The 19,190-nt window shown below is 40.4% G+C and overlaps 1 protein-coding gene across 3 annotated transcripts in view; it reads left to right on the forward strand.

Moving 5' to 3' along the window:
• ERICH1 (glutamate rich 1) overlaps window positions 1–19,190 on the forward strand; it is a 96,751-nt gene that overhangs the window by 10,153 nt on the left and 67,408 nt on the right. For all 3 annotated transcript variants that reach the window (XR_005700290.2, XR_005700291.2, XM_040060604.2), the window contains exon 2: window positions 7,608–7,802. Coding sequence is in view for 1 of the 3 variants with exons in the window: in XM_040060604.2 (XP_039916538.1) it covers window positions 7,608–7,802 (195 nt within the window). In the remaining 2 variants the exon portion in view is untranslated. The remainder of the gene's footprint in view (window positions 1–7,607; window positions 7,803–19,190) is intronic.

Below are 19,190 nucleotides of genomic sequence, written 5' to 3' on the forward strand. Positions count from 1 at the left end.
TAGCCATGGAACTAGTTTGGTACCTATTGCGACTTGTTCTCATGTCTGAAAATACTGGGTCCTTTTTGTCACTGAGGAATTCCTGGAAAGTGAAGTGTTGTGGTGTTTCTTTAGGTCATTGCACAGTAGGAATATTTTAATAGTGCTGCATGTTTTCAGCTGGAAAGTGTTGTTTTGTTTTTTTTTTTTCTTTTAAAGTTAAATGAAAAGATTAATCAGAATCAAAATACCACATGAACCTGTGCAGTTCCTCCATCAGTTATGCTGACAGGGTGTAGTGGTTTCATATTTGGTGAAATTTGGTTGCTAAATTTAGTGCAGTGGTTTTAGTGTTTATTCTCTTTTTGTGGGAGAAAGATTAGGTGGAAACTAAAGCAGGCTTAAAAATAAACAAATAGTTTTATTAACACACACTAAAAGAATTGTAATAAATACGATACACCAAATTCAATAAATCAAAATTTAGAATTTTATTTTGAGACAAAATAACAGTCTCTGATAGCCACAGTTAAAAGGACAGCGTCGAACCCCGGCGTTTCGGCACTGGGTGAACACGGTAACACACTCTGTCAGTATGTCACCCCCCCAAGTTCACATTTTTGGTCTGAGGTGGTCGATTTTTATGCACTGGTTCGCTGAGGGAAAATCGGGACTCCAAGATTCCCCCTTCCGAGGTAGCTTCATTAGATATTCATGTTCGGGTTCTTGTGGGGTTGAATGGATTTGCGCTGGAGAACAATGTCTTTATTGCTGTGTCTGGATACGGTGTAGAGATGTTAATGTCGGGCGGGGACGGATAAGATATCGATCTGATGTAATCATTCAGTTCTCCGGGTTCTCCATCTCCCTTTTCCATCGTTTTTGTTCTCTTCTAACGATTCCCGGCAGAAGTTTTCTCGTGTCCCTTTTCGTGTAATTCTTGGCATAGTTTTCTCATGTCCCTCCCTTGCAATCTTTTAGCAAAAGAATTCCTTGTGTCCCCCTTCGTGCTGTTTCAGTCCTAGTTAACCCGTTGTATACTCGATTTGAAATAAAACTTACAGTTTACAGAGAATGAATTACATATTATAACATTTAACAGGAATTAACTTTAGGACATATATCACAGAATGAAAAAGAAAAAAAAAGTGGGGAAAAGAAAAACAAAACTTAAACAAGAATGAAATTTCAAAAACACTCTTCCCTCCCCCTACAAACTGTTAACTTTTTTACAAAACAACATAGAAAGACATAACTTGTGATTTTCAGACAGTTTTACCATTTAAACATAATCTTTCATTACTTTGGGAGAAGAGTCTCACTAGAGTCTCATGGAGACACTCGCCACAAGACTACAACAGTCTCGTGGCTCCCAATGTCACAAATCCGCAACTGCCTGGAGTTTTTGCAGATTGTGCTGTTCAACCCACTAGCAGCCTTTCCCCTGGCTACTCATGGGCCTCTCAGTGTATCTGGGGTACTGTTTAAGAATGCTTCTTCCAGTACAAAACAAGGATTCTCTTCTTCTAGCTCTACAATTGTCTCTATCTCAAAAGAAATAAAGACCTCCTTTTACCCCAGAAGTCGAGGGCTTTAAGGTTCTCAATTAAATCTCAATCATATCAGTCCCCAATTTTGATTAGACCCAGCATTCCCCTAAACAGCATCAAGATGTTACAAGGAACAGTCCATTTTCCCATAGTCTACACCAGAGAAGTCCAGTTAAAAATGTCCACATCCTTGATCTCATTGTCCAATAATATTATCAGTTCTTTCACTCTTGATCCACTGACTTCATGCAATGTCTTTTCTACGTACCCTCTGTCTCTTTCTTCTCTCTCGGGGAAGGGTTAGGCCTTGGAAGCTTCACGTTGCCAGGAAAGGGTTAAATCTGCCCAGGCCTGCAGTGGCTATGTGCTCTCTGCCCCAGGCTACTGTGCTGTAGAGACCCAAAGCCATGCTGTTGGGGGAGGCTGGTGGATGCTTTCCTTTCCACCCCTCGGTCTTATTCAGGGTGGCTCAGCTCGGAGTTGTTACAAAGCTGCAGGTTTTCTTTCTCTGCTGCCCGCCGTTCTTGTGCCTGGCCGTGTCTTGGCCCCCTCTGCCGCCGCCCCGGGCACATGGCCAGCGCTGCCGAGCTGCAGCCTCCCTCTCTCCCACCGGCAGCCGGGGGAAAGGGGGCTCACAGCCGGGGGAAAGGGGGGGCTCAGCCGGGGGAAAGGGGGCTCAGCCGGGGGAAAGGGGGCTCACAGCCGGGGGAAAGGGGGCTCAGCTGGGAGAAAGGAGGCTCAGCCGGCCCAAGTCTCTCCCCGTGCGGGCAGCGGCTCCCGGAGCCGTGGCCGGGCCTGGCCCGGGCACCCAAAGGCAGCGGGGCCTGAGCCGGGCCCTCCTCTGCTGCCCACGATGTTACCTCATGGCTATCCTAGATGGAAGAGGCTGACCTGTCAAGGATGAGGGTTTTATATCAGTACTTCCCAAAGTCGTATTCGACATTCTCAATGGCTAAAACAGATGCTAATATCTCAGCTAGCGTTCTGATGAGTCCCTGTCCTTTCTAAAGCAATTCCCAGGTCCTGACGGGGAAATATATTCCACATTTCTCCATAACTAAAAACCTGTGCCAACCCATGACACAGGGAAACATTGTCTGGAAATAACCATATGGTTATTAACTTGACTATGTATGCCTATGGTGAGAATAAGTCTTACTCCATTTTGAAACTCTAATAGGTAAGATATTTTTGCTTGAAATTCCTTTATTGTTAATTTTATGTTAAGGGGTAGCTCTTTGTAAGAGTTTGAGCAGTTCTTACTAAGTGGACTGATATCTGATGCTGAATAGTACCAGAGACATCAGGTTAAGGAGAGGTTTTCAATCGGCAAGAACTGCTCTATAGCATCAGGCAACACCATTCTCCTGTGGTTGAGCCAATTCTTATGGATATCACAATACCTTTTTTCCAAGTAATTGCGGCGATAAAACCCTCTGGAAAGAGCTTCCTTTGTCATCTGAAAAATGTTTTGGTAGCTCAGTTCTGAGACTGTTAACTGCAAAGCAGAGTACTGCTTTGGAGCATGTAAAACTGCTGAGGATGGCAGAATGGGTATGCCTCTGGACCTAATTTCTTTGTTCACTTAGAAACACTGAGGACCACTGGTAAAAGGTTTTGGGCTGCAGGCAGATTTTTATTTTTTATTCAGACTAGCATATACTTAGGATTCCACATAGTTCAAAATAAGTCAGTCAGTTTTTTTCATCACTCCCTGGCAATTCTAGGGGTACTAACCAAATCCACAGATGATACAAAACTGGGAGGAGCTGTTGACTTCCTCTAGGTCGGAAGGGCCCTGCAGAGAGACCTCAGTGGATTGAGAGGGCTGGGCAATCACCAACCATAGGAAGTTCAACAAGTGCTGGATTCTGCACCTGGAAGGGGCCAACCCTGGCGGTACAGACAGACTGGGCAATGAGATTCTAGAAAGCAGTGCTGTGGAAAGGAACCTGGGGGTCCTGGTCAATGACAAGTTGAACATGAGTCAGCAGTGCTGTGGAAAGGAACCTGGGGGTCCTGGTCAATGACAAGTTGAATATGAGTCAGCAGTGCCCTGGCAGCCAGAAGGACCAGCCCTGTCCTGGGGAGCATCAGGCACAGCATCACCAGCTGGGCAAGGGAGGGGATTGTCCTGCTCTGCTCTGCACTGGGGCAGCCTCACCTCGAGTGCTGGGGGCAGTTTTGGACACCACAATATAAGAAAGATGTCGCGGTGCTGTTCCTCGCGCTGTCGAGCACGGCCACGGGCTAGCTCAGTCACCGCACACCGCTCCAACGTGCGTAGGCCGGGATGGCAAGCCAGGCGAGCCACCTCCTCCCTGTGGGGACTTGGTTCCCCACACAGCGACGGCCAGCAGATGGTGAGTACCACCCACGGCAGCTAAATGAAAGGTGACTCCTCTGGGCTGGGTACAACAGGGTTTTATTGGAAGGAGAGGCAGCACAGAGCTCAGCACTCTCTGACCCTCTGCCCAGAAGAGACAGCAGGATCAGTCGTGCATGAGCTTAAAAGGGTAGGTGGAAACAGGTGTGTCTCTTCTGGTACAACCAATAGGAACATTTTGGGGGTGTAACAGGGGAGCAACTTTCGAACAGGGAACCAATCGCAAAATGCTGGGAGGGGATTTCCAGGCACCCAGGCTATCACTCGACGCCCTCCCTGGAGCTTTCCAGAAGCCAGGGAAGGGTCCTGGAGTGATAGACAGGGCGCCCAAAGGGAGAGAGAGGGGATTGACAACTCAGGACCAGGGGGAAGGGATGATTGACAGAAAAGGGTAAAAGCTCCACTTAGCGGTAAACAAGTTCAGACCATTATAGAACTAGGGGGGTACAGAGAACAAACCATTACATGAAATATATATAAAATACATAAAGCAACTGAATTAAAATGCGCACCACCACAGAAAGATACTAGGCTATTAGAGAGCATCCAAAAGAAACCTACAAAGATGGGGAAGGGGCTTGACGGGAAGTCATATGAGGAACAGCTGAAGTCACTTGGTCTGTTCAGCTTAGAGAAAAGGAGATTGAGGGGTAGACCTCATTGCATTTACAGCTTCCTTGTGAGGGGAAGAGGAGGGGCAGACCATGATCTCTTCTCTGTGGTGAGCAGAGACAGGACCTGAGGGAATGGCCTGAAGCTGTGTTAGGGGAGGTTTTAGGAAAAGACTCTTCACTCACGGCGTGGTTGGGCACTGAACAGGCTCCCCAGGGAAGTGGTCACAGCCCCAAGCATGACAGAGCTCAAGAAGCATTTGGACAGTGCTCTTGCCCATGTGGTGTAACTCTTGGAGATGGTCCTGTGCAGGGACAGGAGTTGGACTCAGTGATCCTTGTGGGTCCCTTCCAACTCAGCTGACTGTGATTCTTCATTCACCTGAGGAAGGTGAATGAATCCCTGCTGGGATTCGTTGCTTCCTGCTGTTTTCAGAAGTCTTGAAATACATCAGGTTTCAAACGAGGACCTTGTAATCTTTAAGTGTCAACACTGCTCACTTCTATTTTGTTACGGTTATTGGAAATTACTAGTTATATTAAGAGATGACTTGTGCTGAGCTGCTCTGACACAGATGCGAAAACTTAGTAGGCAGTAAAGAACTCCCTCAGTCCACACCTTGCTACTTCTTCCAGTGTCTGCTGAAAGCTCCAGCCAAGTGGATGTTGCTTTGGTGAATCTGTCACTGTTCCTGATCTAGATACTTCTTTCTGAGCAAAAGAGACTTTTGTCAAAGCATACCCTCCAAGGCAGGCAATCTGTCAGCTTGCTTTCTCAAGCAAAGGTATTAAAGATGGGGGAGAGCTCCCCATGGGAATTAGAAGGAATGAATGTATCCCAGCAGGTTTCATCTTGCTTTCTGAAGTAATGCCATTGTGTGTATGAGTATAGTCCCTCAATTTTAAAAATGGAAAGGAAAAGGTAATATAATTTGGGGTGGGAGATGACTAGGGAAATCAGATTTCAGACCATAAAATCCTGTGTAGTTATGAGGAGGCTGCTCTTCTCAGCAGATTTGGAGATATATTTGCATATCTAGATTCATCAGTATGTCAATGATCATTTGCTTTGGAAGAATAGTTCCCTCAGTACAAGTGCTTGAATGTTAATCTGTGTACTAGTTGTGGATGCGCTAGAGTTAATTTTCTTTATAACAGCTCCTGTGGTGATGTGTTCTCTGTGTTTGTGGTGAAAATAGTGTTGATGACTCAGGTATCTTTTTGATATTGTTGAGCAGTGCTTACATGGAGTCGAAGTCTTTTCTGTTCCTCACCCCACCCCACCAGTGAGGAGGCTGGTAGTGCACAAGGAATTGGGAGGGGACACAGCTGGGGCAGCTCACCCCAGCTGACCCAAGGGGTATCCCACACCATATGGTGTCATACTCAGCATATAGAGCTGGGAGAGGAAGGAGGAAGTGGGGCACGTTTGTCTGCCCAAGTCAGCATTGTGTGTGGTGGAGCCCTGCTTTCCTGGGGGTGACTGAGCACTGCCTGCCCACGGGAAGTGATGAATGAATTCCATGCTTTGCTTGTGTGAATGACTTTTGCTTTACCTATTAAACTGTCTTTACCTCAGCCCATGAATGGTCTCCATCCTATCTTTCTGATTCCTCCATTCCATGGGGGAAAGTGGTTGAGCAGCTCGGTGGGACTTGGCTGCCTATTGGCATTAAACCGTGACATTTAGTAATGGTTGTACTGTAGTTTATCAAAGTGCTATAGTGGTAGTAGAAGCACTTGGGGAATGGATTACGGATAAACCTCTTGGATAACTTGCTTTAGAGACAGAGATCTGCAAAAGGCAGTTAACTTTGTCTCATTACACTGGTTATTTCTTTAGCTGAGGAGAGGAATTGTATATTTTTGTCTTTCTAGCTCTAGACTAACCCGGCAAGGGAACCTTACGAAAACACAGTCACTTGTTCATGTCTGTCTATCTGGAAACTGTAATCATAGCCCATAACAAAGCATTCTCTCACACAGTTAGGCATTTACATGAGAAAGCATAGTTGCCAAGGTACACTGGAGGTACAGTTTGTCTATCAGGGACTGATAGTTCAAGGATGAAGTTTTTTTTTTTCAGTTGTTAAGTAGTTTATTGACAAGTTATGTGATGATTAAATGTTTTTCTGCTAAGCTGCAGTGGGATGCATTCTTCTTACAACAATTTATTTTCTCTTGGCAGAATTATTTCATTATGAATCTGCAGCAGGTTGCTTGTGTAGTGTCCACAGAATGTATATTAAATTTGAAGTTGCAGTTTAAATAACATTTTTCTCTTGTCTTTTTTCCCACCCCCACATCCCGCAATATCTCGTTGACCACAGAATTCATGATGAAACTAGAGATGTTGCTTTGCAATAGATAAAACCTTTTAGTAAAACTTTATACTTTAACATAATATCTTTTTAAGTTACCAAAGTATGCATGTATATATGAAAAAGATAATGTTTTTGTTAATAAGTAGATATTTTGCATATATTTCTTTAATCAAATGATACTTGCATTTGACTAACTTGTAGCAGATTGTCAGTGCTGTCAGAAATGCGCCCATAAGAAGAAGAGGCGTATAAGAATACTGATAATTCTGTAGAAAAAACTGGTTACCATGTGTTTCTGCTGCTGTCTACTTGTAGTTTTTCTGTGTGATTAAATTGTTGTAGCTTACTGATTTTAATGAGCAATTCAATTGCAGTGTCTCTGTGCCAGAAGAGACCTGCATTTTTGAGCAGCCTTATGACACTTGCATAGGAAGATTCTTGTTTTAAAAATTAATGTGTTTAGTCTGTAAATGTACTGTATTAACTTATTGCCAAAATGTAGTCAAATAGAAGACTTCAAATGTAACCTTGCTGGTGAACTCTGCTGTTTTAAAGCTGTCTGTCTGATTCAGGTTTTGAATTTAAATATATTCATTTTCAGTTTCGCATGTGAGAGGCAGGGACTACTCAAAACAGACTTCCACAGAATATTAGGGGAAACTGTCTCATATCAATTAGTTGTTGAGGTTTCTGAAGTTTAAAGTACTTTTAAAACATTGCATTTCTTCCTGTTAAAAAATGTTTTCTTACCCTGCAGTGTTCTTGACAAAATTACTGAAACGACTTTATGGTGAATCTTCATCATCTTCTCTTGTTCATGCTTCAAGTAGAGAAGAGGAGGTGGTTCTTGAAAATCTTGGAACAAAATCGAAAGAAAAGAATTTTGATAATGTTCAGATTTCATCAACAGATTCTAGCACATCAACTAATACACCCTGCAAATCATCTCAAGGTGAGACTGTGTTGTTGTTTTTCTGATGATATGCTTTTAAATATAGCTGCTTTGTTTCAGAACAGTGTAGTATGTTGTTTTCTTCTTCTGTTCATACCAACAGATGACTTTGACTACTAGTGCTAGTGGTACTTAATACCTGGAACGCTTGAGATCCTATAAAAGTCAGGAAATAGTCTCAGTGTATATGCTTGGATGCAGCATTTAGCAATAGCAAATATGAAAGTTCATTGTAAGTTGTAACTGTCTTTGATATAAAATCTTTTAAATAGTGATAAAATTACTTCTACTGGTATAGCTCTGCTCAGCTTAAAGATGAAGATTGGTGGGAATACACGATCCTGCTCTTGTGCTGCAACAGAGCCATTTGTGTTCCCTGGGGAACACAAATCCAACTGAAGGCAAATATTAATTCAGAGACTATGTTAGTCCCTTGAAAAAGATCATTATGTTGTGTGTGTTTATGCAGTGAACATGGCACATGAATACTTGAACAGATAAGTAAAAGTTTTTGGTTTTTTTTCAAATAAGTTGTAGAATGTGGATGGCATGCCAAAAGATGGAGCTGGAAAATAATGTAGCCGTGGTATTACTTTTGGGTAAAAGGCTCTGTGCACAAGTATAGAATGGGTGAATTACTTTGTATTCATCTAAAACTGGATTTTGCCATAACTGGAAAGCTGTTAAAAACTGGCTTGAAATAGAAAGGTATATTTCCCAAGAGTATAAAATTACAGGGGAGATGGTTAGCTATCCTTTTTACTTGCTCACAGGGTAGAACTGGTTGTGGATGTGATCTGGGACAGGAGAGCAATGTGCAAAAAGAAGTGAGCAGAATGATTAGTAGGCTTAGAACTGTGTGCTCCATAATAACAGATGTTTGTCTTATTCAGGGATGTGCTTGGTAGGATTAAATATGAGACGCTTGGTCTGAATTGTAGAGGAGCTCTGAAGCTGGTTGAAGAATAACCTCTCAAAGCACAAGAATGGCTTATTTTGACAGGCAGAAAGTTAAGCAAATATGGCATATAGGATGCCTAACTAAGCTCAGATATGTCTGGGGGAGCAGCAGAGGGCAGGTGAAGGAAGGCTAGTAGAGGGACAAGGCAGGCACAGGAGCTGTGTCATCACTGTGGAAGCAGTCCCACAGTGCCTGGCAAAGAAGAACAGAACATCTATTAACAGTAACCAGATTCAACCAACAATCCAGTGACACTGGGCAAATTAATAGTGACAAGGCAGGTCTGAGGTCAAGCCAGTATGTCAAGTCTATGTCAGTGTGTGCATCAATTAGTCTGAAGTATCCCTGTGGTCAGTTTGGGTCACCTGTCCCAGCTGTGCCTCCTCCCAGCTGTGTCATCTTCCACTCACCCCCAACTTCCTCACCAGCATGGCAGTACAAAAAGCAGGAAAGGCCTTGGCTTTGTGCGAGCCCTGCTCAGCACTAACAAAAACATCACTGTGTTCTCAACCCTGTGTTCAGCACAAATCCAGAACATGGCCCCGTAGCAGCCGCTGGGAGGAAAATCAGCTGTGCCTCAGCTGAAACCAGCACGCCATTACTGTTATAGAAGGGTGCAGGGAAATTTCAACATCTGTAGTTCTATATGTTTTATACTCATTTTGATTTTCCAGATTAGTACTTCTGATGCTTCTTTTGTGTATTCAGTAATGAAAAGCTTATTTTCAAAAGGTTGATAAAGCAGTAAACTTATTCTGTACAATCATATGTGATAGCATTGGGAACTGATGGTCCTTTCAAAATAGGTAACAGACTATTTAGTTGCTTGATGATAAATGTGTGCTAATTATACACAACTGTGGAGTAATTTCTTAAGCTAAAACTATCTTCATTTGTAGTGAATCTGTACCATTCCTTATAAATTAGGGCTTGGCAAAACTTCCACTAAAGTGGGAGATGAGGGGGAGAATTTATTTAACCTTACTATTTATAGCTCCTCTGATTTGTTTATACCTGGTTCCTAATGCAATAGTCTTCAAGGTAATGAAAGAAAAGCTTTTTTATTCAGAATCCTCATACAGGGAAAATATAGCTTATGGGATAGGAAACATGGAGTAAAAAGAACAGGTTTGTATTTAGGATTTTCACAGCAGAGCAGCAAGGCTGTTTTTGAAATTAACAGAAAACTGTAGCTGAGTTTGTTTTCTGTTGGAGTCATGCAAATTCCACAGTAGTACAGAAGGGATTCTGCCTTGATTCAAGTTCAACATGTATGTACTTTAAAAAAAAAAGAAGCCTTGAAAGGATAAACTCATAAGAAAAAAGGATAAATCAATTACCCGTCTGGGAAACCCAACACACAAACTTTTTTTTTTTTTTCCTGGTTGTGATTTTATTTAAGTTTAATGAGCTCTTGCATTTACTTGTGATGATTTTATAGCATTGGCCACTGAAAGTACATGTATAGAGACAGGTAGAAGGTTTGAGCTATAAACTCTGTGGCCTTGGTGAAGGAAAAACATAAAAGAATTGATGAATTTTTTGATTATAGGCTGTTTTAAGTGACTTACAGGCCAAATATTATAGGCATAACTATAAGACAGCTGATGATTTAAGTAGCAGTAGTCAAAGATGGCTAATTGAAATCAACAATGGAAAATGAGGGATTTTTCTTTTGTAGATACTCTTTCTTAGTTTGAAAGTGATTATTTCAGTCCTACAAAATACTACTAAAAATGATCTAGTGCCAATTAAAGGTTGAGGATTTCTTTAAAAATAAACTGTCTTAGTCTTAAGTATTTTCTAGCATTAAATAACAGATTTTACTGTAAAACTCATCACAATGTCCTGTTTGCCTTTAACAGTTATTCTCAGATTGTGAAAATACCATTACCAATTTGTCTCAGCTAAATTGCCACCACCTTCCCCCTGCGAGATTTTCATCTTTATTGGAATGCAGTTTGCAGCAATGTCTTTAAATTTTATGGGCATGTCTCTATTGTCCTTCCAGATGCAGGCTTTTGAGATCATAGTTTTATATCCTGTAAATATTTGCATTTACATGCCTTTTTTGAGACCAGGTTGAAGTTCAGATGCTTAAGAAGATGGAATGTCAGGACCTATGTTAATGATTTGTTCTCATTCAATTTTAGATAATTTACAATTTAGTATCAGAAAGGGTTATCCCATAAAGCTCCTCACATAGTTCTGGAATTGAAGCTTACAATAAGACCCAGAATAACTGTTGGTGGAAGGCAAATTCTGAGGGATGCAGTCCTTTGTAACTATAAAGAGGCCTTCTAAATGGTATTTGCATTTTCTTCAGGAAGGTGGTAGTTCTGTTAGGCATGGAAAAAACATGTGGAGGTGTCGTGCTTCTTCTGGACCCCAAAGAAGAAGAGTAGTCATATCTTTTTACTTGAAAAGAGAAGTTTTGGATTTTGTAAAAATAAACCAACCAAAACAAACCCCCCCCACACACACACAAAAAAAATCTACAAAGAAACAACCAACTGAAAAAACCAACCAACTAAACAAATGACAAACCCAAATGAAAACAAAGCGCTTGCCTGTGTGCAGAATTTCAGTTCTAGGATGTAGATAGTAAAGTATATCTGCCCTTTTGATTATAGTTGTCCTAAATCAGGCTTTTTTCCCCTTTTGTACCAAAATATTTAGTGAGAAAATTAATGTAACTGAAGTAGGGATTCCTATTCCCCAGGACAATTAGAAAAGACTTTCTAAATATTTCTCCCCTTAAGGAACTTGATTCATCCATTGCAAGAGCTATAGTTCTTTATTTCAAAAAATGTAATAAAATTTTTTTCCTGCTTAAGCATCAAGAGGGCCTAGATTACCATCTTTATTATCTTAAACCATCTAGAAGTTACTCACACGTAATGAACCTGATTCTTACGGCATGCAAAGACACAAAGCATTAGAAGAGAGCAAATGGAGAGTTGAAAGCTCATAAAATAAGGGAACATTTTCCTTAAATGAAGGATATTTTGTGAATATGCTTCCAAATGCTGTGTTAAAAAATTCTTTAAAACTTACTGTATTACCAAAAAAAAAAGTATCTGGCAAAAGACTGAGCATTTCAAAATATAAATTATTCGCATGGGCTTTGGCTAAATTCTGTCCTGAGAATTGGTTTTGTTAGTTTTTGACCTTTGTTAGGGCCAGATCTACTTGAAACAAGGATTAATGTAATGAAAAATGTTTCTCATGAGATCTGCAGCTCTGTGATTTCTTTATTTTTTTGTTGATATTTTAAAACCGCAGTAATTATTTCTAACAGCTTTGTAGTATATATTTAAAAGTGACATACATGCTTCTAACTAGAGATTTGCTAATTGTAGAATTGGCTTTTTCACAGAACCACAGAATGTGTCAGGTTAGAAGGGATCACAGTGAGTCATCGGGTCCAACCTCCCTGCTCAAGCAGGGTCATCCTAGAGCACATGGCACAGGATTTCCCAAGCTCTTTGGGCAATTTGTTCCAATGCTCAGTCACCCACTCTGTGAAGAAGTTCTTCCTCATCTTCAGGTGGAACTTCCTGTGCATCTGTTTCCACTCATTGCCTCTTGTCCTATTGCCTGGCATCACCAAGAGCCTGGAAATGTTTTCTTGACACCCCATGCTTTAGATACTTACACACATTGATGAAGTCCTCTCTCAGTCGTCTTTTCTTGAGGCTGAACAAGCCCAGCTCCCTCAGCCTTTCCTAGTACAAGAAAATGGCCTCCTTAGTCTCTGACCACCTTCTTGGTGAGAATTATAACTACTTTTTATAAGACTTGGGATTTACTTACCAGTATTTAACATCTTCCTTATAAAAATGAAAATTTCAGAGTGGCTGGAGAAGGATAATTGCATTCAAGTGAAATATATAGTGTTCAGTTTGTCAGTATAAAGTGTGCTGTGCCACTTTTGATTTTTGCTTTTTCCCTAATTCTGAAAAAGGAACTTGAAGTGCAGAGAGCCTAGCCAGGGTGTTGGATCTCGTGGAGACAACTTACTTAAACCTTTCTTCTCCTTCATTTATTTAAGTAAGAAATAGTGAGGAATGATACTAAGCTGTTGCTAGTAATAGGTTTTAGTTTTTTTAAAAAAGCTGGAATCCATGTTATGCTGTATGAATGGACAAAATGCAATTTACTCTTTTTCCATTAAATAAAAATGTGAGCATCTTATCAAATGTGACATATCCAAGCATTGTTATCCTGTATGAGGAATTCATGTCAAAAATCAGTATAGCTCTGTGATTATTTTGTGTTCTTATTTGTTCCACTGAAGTTATGGATGCTGACAGTTTACTGTATTTAAATCATGACTAGGACTGTGTCCTTCCTCATACTAATCCTGTCTTCCTGCAGCCATTTTACTGTAGAAGACTTTAAGCTAGTGGCAGAAATGCCCAGAAGACAAAACTTGTCTAAAAAATATGCATGAACTGCCCCGCCTTTTGACTGATCAAACTGATTAAGTGCTTATGGTTGAGAAATTAAATTCTAGCAGTACTCAATGCAATAAACAACTTTAGAGACTTGTTAAACAGTTGAGCTTTGCTTTAGTTAATTACTTTGAAAAGCTATCTATTGTGAATAAGCTAAAGAGCAATGGAGATTATAATTATTATTCAATAAAGTGTTGTCACACACTCTTACAGTCTTAAGGGTTTAAAAATTCTCTCATTACATTGTATATTACAGCACTATTATGTTGTGCAAATGGGGCAGATGTATCCAGCAATAGAGCATTTGGCTGAAGATACCAGCCCCTGCTGGCTTTGGTAAAAATGGTGCCCAGCCAGTTTTACAAGCCAGTATAGCTACATGTTTTAGAGGAATATAGAAATCTGAGGTTTAGGGGAGGAGGGAAAACAATTCCAAAACCCAGCCTAAAAAACCTAAGCAATCCAAATCCTGCAAGCAATAAAAAACCCCTCTCTCTGCTCAGACTGAGTGGGCTGCCTGTATAATATCTATAACTTCTGTTTGTGACAGAAACAGTTCTGTTGTTGTCTCCAGTTCCTCTAGCAATGTTTTTGTGGGTTTTGGAGGGTTTTTTTTGCTGCTGGTTGGCAGATTCCTTCCTTTTCTAGTGTTCTTATGTATATATATTAACTCATTCTTCTCTTCTACATGCTCATTTCTAGCTGTCGTAGGGAGAGCTGCTGACCTGTGTGAGACCCCAAAGCAATTCAACAAGTAGCTCGTCTAACACAGTGTAGCACTTGCTTATGTGGAATAGAAAACGCCAGCTTTAGCTCTTAAGTGTTGACAGGCTCTAAACCCAAACTACTCAACTGCAGGAAAACTAATTGTCTTGGTAAAGGAAACAGAAAAATGACTTGTTTAAAAACTTGATAAAATAGCCTTGTTTCACCTAGAGAATGGCTGATAGTACTAAATTGAATCGAACTGCAGCATAATTTTGTGTTAGCATTCCCACTGTCTGCCTTGCCTCCTTGTTTGAAATAATTCTCATACATTGATGACAAAACAGGTTGTATGAGACACCACTCTCCAATTTACACTGGGGAGTTTATCACTTAAGCTGCTGTTGTCAAAAACAGAGTTATTCAGAGTCAAATCCTGTATTTTCTGTTGTTGCACAAGCTTACTTTCTGCTTGTGCTTCCTGTCAATTCTGCCCTCTAAAAATTATTTGAAAAGTGGAAGTGTTTATAATGTGAGTTTGGTACCGAACTATGTTCTGAGCAAATTTTTTTCCATAATCTTTTGTGCTTTGCATTGTTTTTTACACAAATGAGAGTGGACTGTTAGCAGTAACTTCTAGTTATGGAATAGAAAATGGGAGTTTAGAGGGCAAAAGCTTTAAAACCCTAAATTTTGTTTGCTTTTACTCTTATGAGCACATCTGTTTATTTTCTGGTCTTGTTTCAGGTACATTCCAGTAATGACATAATCACTTCATCAGTGAGGATAATTAAATAATTGCAACCTAGACACGGCCTTTTAGATTCAATGTTGTTGCATTGTTTGGGGTTTTTTTAAGGATTGATTAACAGGGATATATTTGGCTTTTGAGAAGTGTGTTGAACAAGTAAGATTCGCAGCAGGAGAAGTAATTGGGCTGGGTACCAGCATAACATAAAGATAGCCTTATGTTCCTGTTTATACAGCTAGAAATCTTAGACATCTAATCAAAATATTGCATATAGTCATATACTGGGGCATATAAGGGACATATATACCATTTAGCTGTATAGTTTGTTTCATCATTACCTCCTACATTCAACTTTCAGAAAACAGCAAAAATTAATTCTATTAATTAATTTAATTCTGCCATCTGCCTCTAGTCAGATTTGCCTCTGAAAAGTGTTCTGTTTCTTGCGTTCCTCAATCCGTGGTTTTCCCATGCCTCACTCTCGCTTTCTTTTATGCTTAGTTTTCATTATTTTTTCCAAGGAAATGTATATATTTTAATGATTTGTAGGTAAAAAGCAATAACATCATGAGTGAGAACAAAAGTAAGAAGGATTTGTACTTAATCAGTTTTTTCTCTGTGACAAAGAATGTCTGCTACTCCTAATGTAGTGAAACTGAGGCTGAGTTATAATGGCAAGTGCTGTCTCCAATAAAATGAGTCATAATACAGCCTTTCTATAGGTCTAAAATATAAACTAAATCTAAGAGTTAGTGTACATATGGGAATTAGTGAGGGAAATAAATGTGAGCTCTCTTGTTCCTTTTATGAATTTCCATTCTTAAGTTTGGGCCTTGTGAAATGTCTTTATTGACCTCAGTTTCCTTTTGAAGTTTTTGTTTTTCAACAAGCTTAAGGAAAACCATGATGAGGAAGTACTTCTGAGGATTTTCTCATTTTCTTTTCTTCTTTCAGTGCTCTAGTCTAGTACCCTCTGTAATCTGCACTTTCTCTTTTCAATATATTGAAGAACTTCTGGGAATGCAAAGTGTCAGAAGGGAAGTTTTAATGAAGTGGCTTGAGTTTCAATATGCTACAAGGCACAAGTGGTACATGCCCTAAGAACTGGGAGCAGTCTTCTGTAGTACAGCTAGGATTCTAAAAGATAATATCCTAGGAATGAAGTGAAAATATGCTTTGCTTGAATATCAAATGACAGTGGATTTGTTTTTATGTAAACATAACTGAATATAAGTATCAGAAATTAAGGTCAATCAAAAAATTCAGTACTGCTGTCTGTACTAATACGTTGTGTTGTATTATAAAAAAGAGGATTGGAATGAAATAAGTGTGTTGTATTGCTTCCCCACAATGTTCTCCAGCAGTAGTGACTTATTAAAGAAATATGGGTACTGATCTAGTATTGATACCCAACTGTGACAGACAAAAGCTCTCTAACAGTTTAAAGTTAGAAAGTGTGTGTTTATTATGATGCAGGGCAGCGTTCGGGATAGCTCCCAAATTCACACCGCCATTTACAGGTGATCACAGAGTCCTTTTATTTACAAAAGTATTGAATATCCAAAACACAAATGCATATTCATAACGCTGGTACATCCCATTCCCCGCTTCATATGGTAATTAACTCAAAAGCCACTAAGCATGCGTAGTTTGTTCTTTGAAATGGGTTGGTGGTCCTCTTCATGGGGAGGGGTCCCCAAAATGAGGAAGTAAAGAAGTCTTCCTCGCTCTGACCTTTCTCCCTTTTCAATGCAAATGTGATAAATGAACCCTTGATAGGATTCCTGTTTCCTGTCTTCGTGACTGTTCAATGAGTTTTTGGGCAGAGGAGGCCTACAATTGTCTTATGTTCCTAAAAGATATTTATCAGTTTCTGTATTCTTCATTATAAACACAGCTAACCAAACATAAAGTTGACAAATAATCAGTTATTCTAAAATGGAAGAGTGATCCCAAACCCAGTTTCTCTTAGTTAATTACTAACTTGTAATTTTAGCTACTTTAGTTAATTTCAGCAAAGCTTATCTCTAACTAAAATCTTAACCCCTATAAAATCTTTAATTCTCTAAAGTTTATGTCTCAGTTGCTGCTTAAGGATTTTCTGAGCCAGATGACAACATGTATCTCTTATAAGACTTTTTTCTTTTATCGCTTTATTGTTTTAATGTATGTAATTGTGCAATTTAGAATAGAACTTTAAATTTTGACATTTTACTTGGCAAAGAGGGAAATTTTTCCTTCCATAAAGAATAGCAGGCATCTTCAGAATTATAAAATTTAAAAGTTCTGAACTTTGCAGAAGAAAAAAACTTCTTCAGCATTCTGTTACGTGTATTGGTGCAAATAAAATATATGACTGTAATAACAGTGTATTTGAGATAACTGGATATACAAAAGTCATTTAGAAAACTTCTTGTTTTGTATTCAGAAAGAGATGGAGAATCTTTGAAGGAATATATATCATCTTCTGCCAAGAAGTGACTTGACTGACTGCCCTTGTTTATTCCAGTAAAGTAAGGATAATGAGGTAGACTATAGTGACTGGTAGAATCTGTTCTTTTTTTCTGTTTTCCACCCAGTGTCACTTCTCTAGTATTGAGGGAGAGAATCCTGTTGAAGACTGCAGTCAAGCAGTAGGAATTCCACTCTCCAAGGAAAAGGACTGTGCTTTCCAATTGCACAGAAGACTACAAGCTTCTGTGCTTGTGTAAAGCACTCTAGTTTGTGTGGGACTGGAGGACAAGTCAACCTGGGAATCGAGGTTATTTGTACATAATGTAACACGTCATGTCCCTGAGGATATTTTTATGTACCTTATCATGGCAGACTGAAATAGTTTGATGTCCAGGAATTTGGATAGTATCCTGTCGCAGTGTCCCTTAAAGCGCTGACCAGCGCTGCCCCAGGCTAGCTCAGATCTCACTGCGGCAAGCGCGCTGAAGGTCGGGGTGGCAGGTGTAGCGAGCCACCTCCTCCCTGTGGGGCCTTGGTTCCCCACACAGCGACGGGCACTCGTTGACGTCAGGACCACGGCGGCGGAGAAAAGAGTCGGCACTCGCTTGGGCAGGGTGACGTAGATGGAATTTATTGAGGGGGACAGACTCACACGGAGCTCCGCCTCAGTCAGCAGCTGCTCGAGGAGAGCGCAGAGCAGACCCGTGCAACAACTTTTAACTAGGGGAGGGATCAGGGGTGGCGACAACAGGTCTGCCAATGGGAAAACAGCAGGGCGTAACCGGGGGAGTTAACCTTACACACAACAACCTATCCCAAGACAGGGGAGGGGGATTCCTAGGGCACCCACCAACCACACGACGCCCTCCCTGGATCTTTCCAGAATCCAGGGAAGGGCCCCGATATGAGTGACGGGGCGCCCAAGGGGAGGGGGAGAGGATTGATATATCTAAAATAAGCAGGGGAATGATTGACGGATAACGAAAAGGAACTCCTCAACTGGTAAACAAGTAGGGACCATACATAAAATAGGGGGGTACAAGGAACAAACCATTACAATGAACCATGAAACTTCACATACATAAATCTTAAAACAAATTGCGCACCGCCACAGTATCCGAACAAAAATGAGTCTGCCTTGGAAAATGGGTGGTATTTAGGTTCACTGGATATGTTCATACTATTGAAGGACGTTTTGATGTCTTTGCTTTGATCGACAGGCAAAGTGTTTTTCAGTACCACAGTTCAGGACACTCAAGGTATGTACAGTTTAGTCATTGATAGCACCTTTAGTAGACTTCAGTTTGTGGAGATTTTTGAAGGAGACGACTCTTGCCCAGGATTTGTGTCCTGTGTTTGTAGATGCTTGTCTTGCTAGTCAGTGAAGGGGAAAGTTATTATGTACAGATAACGAGGTGTATATGTTCCTTGGGAATTGTCAGGGTTTTGGGGTCATAGTCTCACTTATATGCAATAAAAATGCGGAATAACTATAACAGGGTCATATTCTAGCTTACATAATAAGTAAAAATCATACTTTAATACAAATTTTTTAAGGGAAACAATAGACCTCATTCAAGCCTTATTTTTGTTCTGGTCATATCTACTGTAACAGCACACAGAAAATGCCTACTACCAATAATGACATCTGTAGAGGGTCCGACACTGAGCTACCCAGACCTTGTATTTGGTTCAGCATCCATTCCTCATTTCCTGTGTATGATGATTTAGGCATGCTACTCTCAAATTTAGTACTCCCACTAAAGAGAAAGCATCAGCTGCCCCCCTCCCCTTCTCTACCGGGAGACAAAAGGCAGAGATCAGACGTCAAGATAAGAACCGTTTACTGTAAACAGCAATGAGATAAGAAAACAAAGAGTAACAGCAACAATACTAATAACAATAATGTACAAAGAGAGGGTTATTTACGTGCAAAATGTTCATTAGGCCCCGGGACACTGAAAAACAGTGACAGCTCCTCTGCCTTAAAGGCATTCCCTGTGACTAGAGAGGAATATCTTTCTTCCTGGAAGCAAGAGTCCCTTTTTTGAGCCCTT

The sequence above is a fragment of the Hirundo rustica genome, chromosome 3 (assembly GCF_015227805.2).
Source record: "Hirundo rustica isolate bHirRus1 chromosome 3, bHirRus1.pri.v3, whole genome shotgun sequence".
Lineage (NCBI taxonomy): Eukaryota > Metazoa > Chordata > Aves > Passeriformes > Hirundinidae > Hirundo > Hirundo rustica.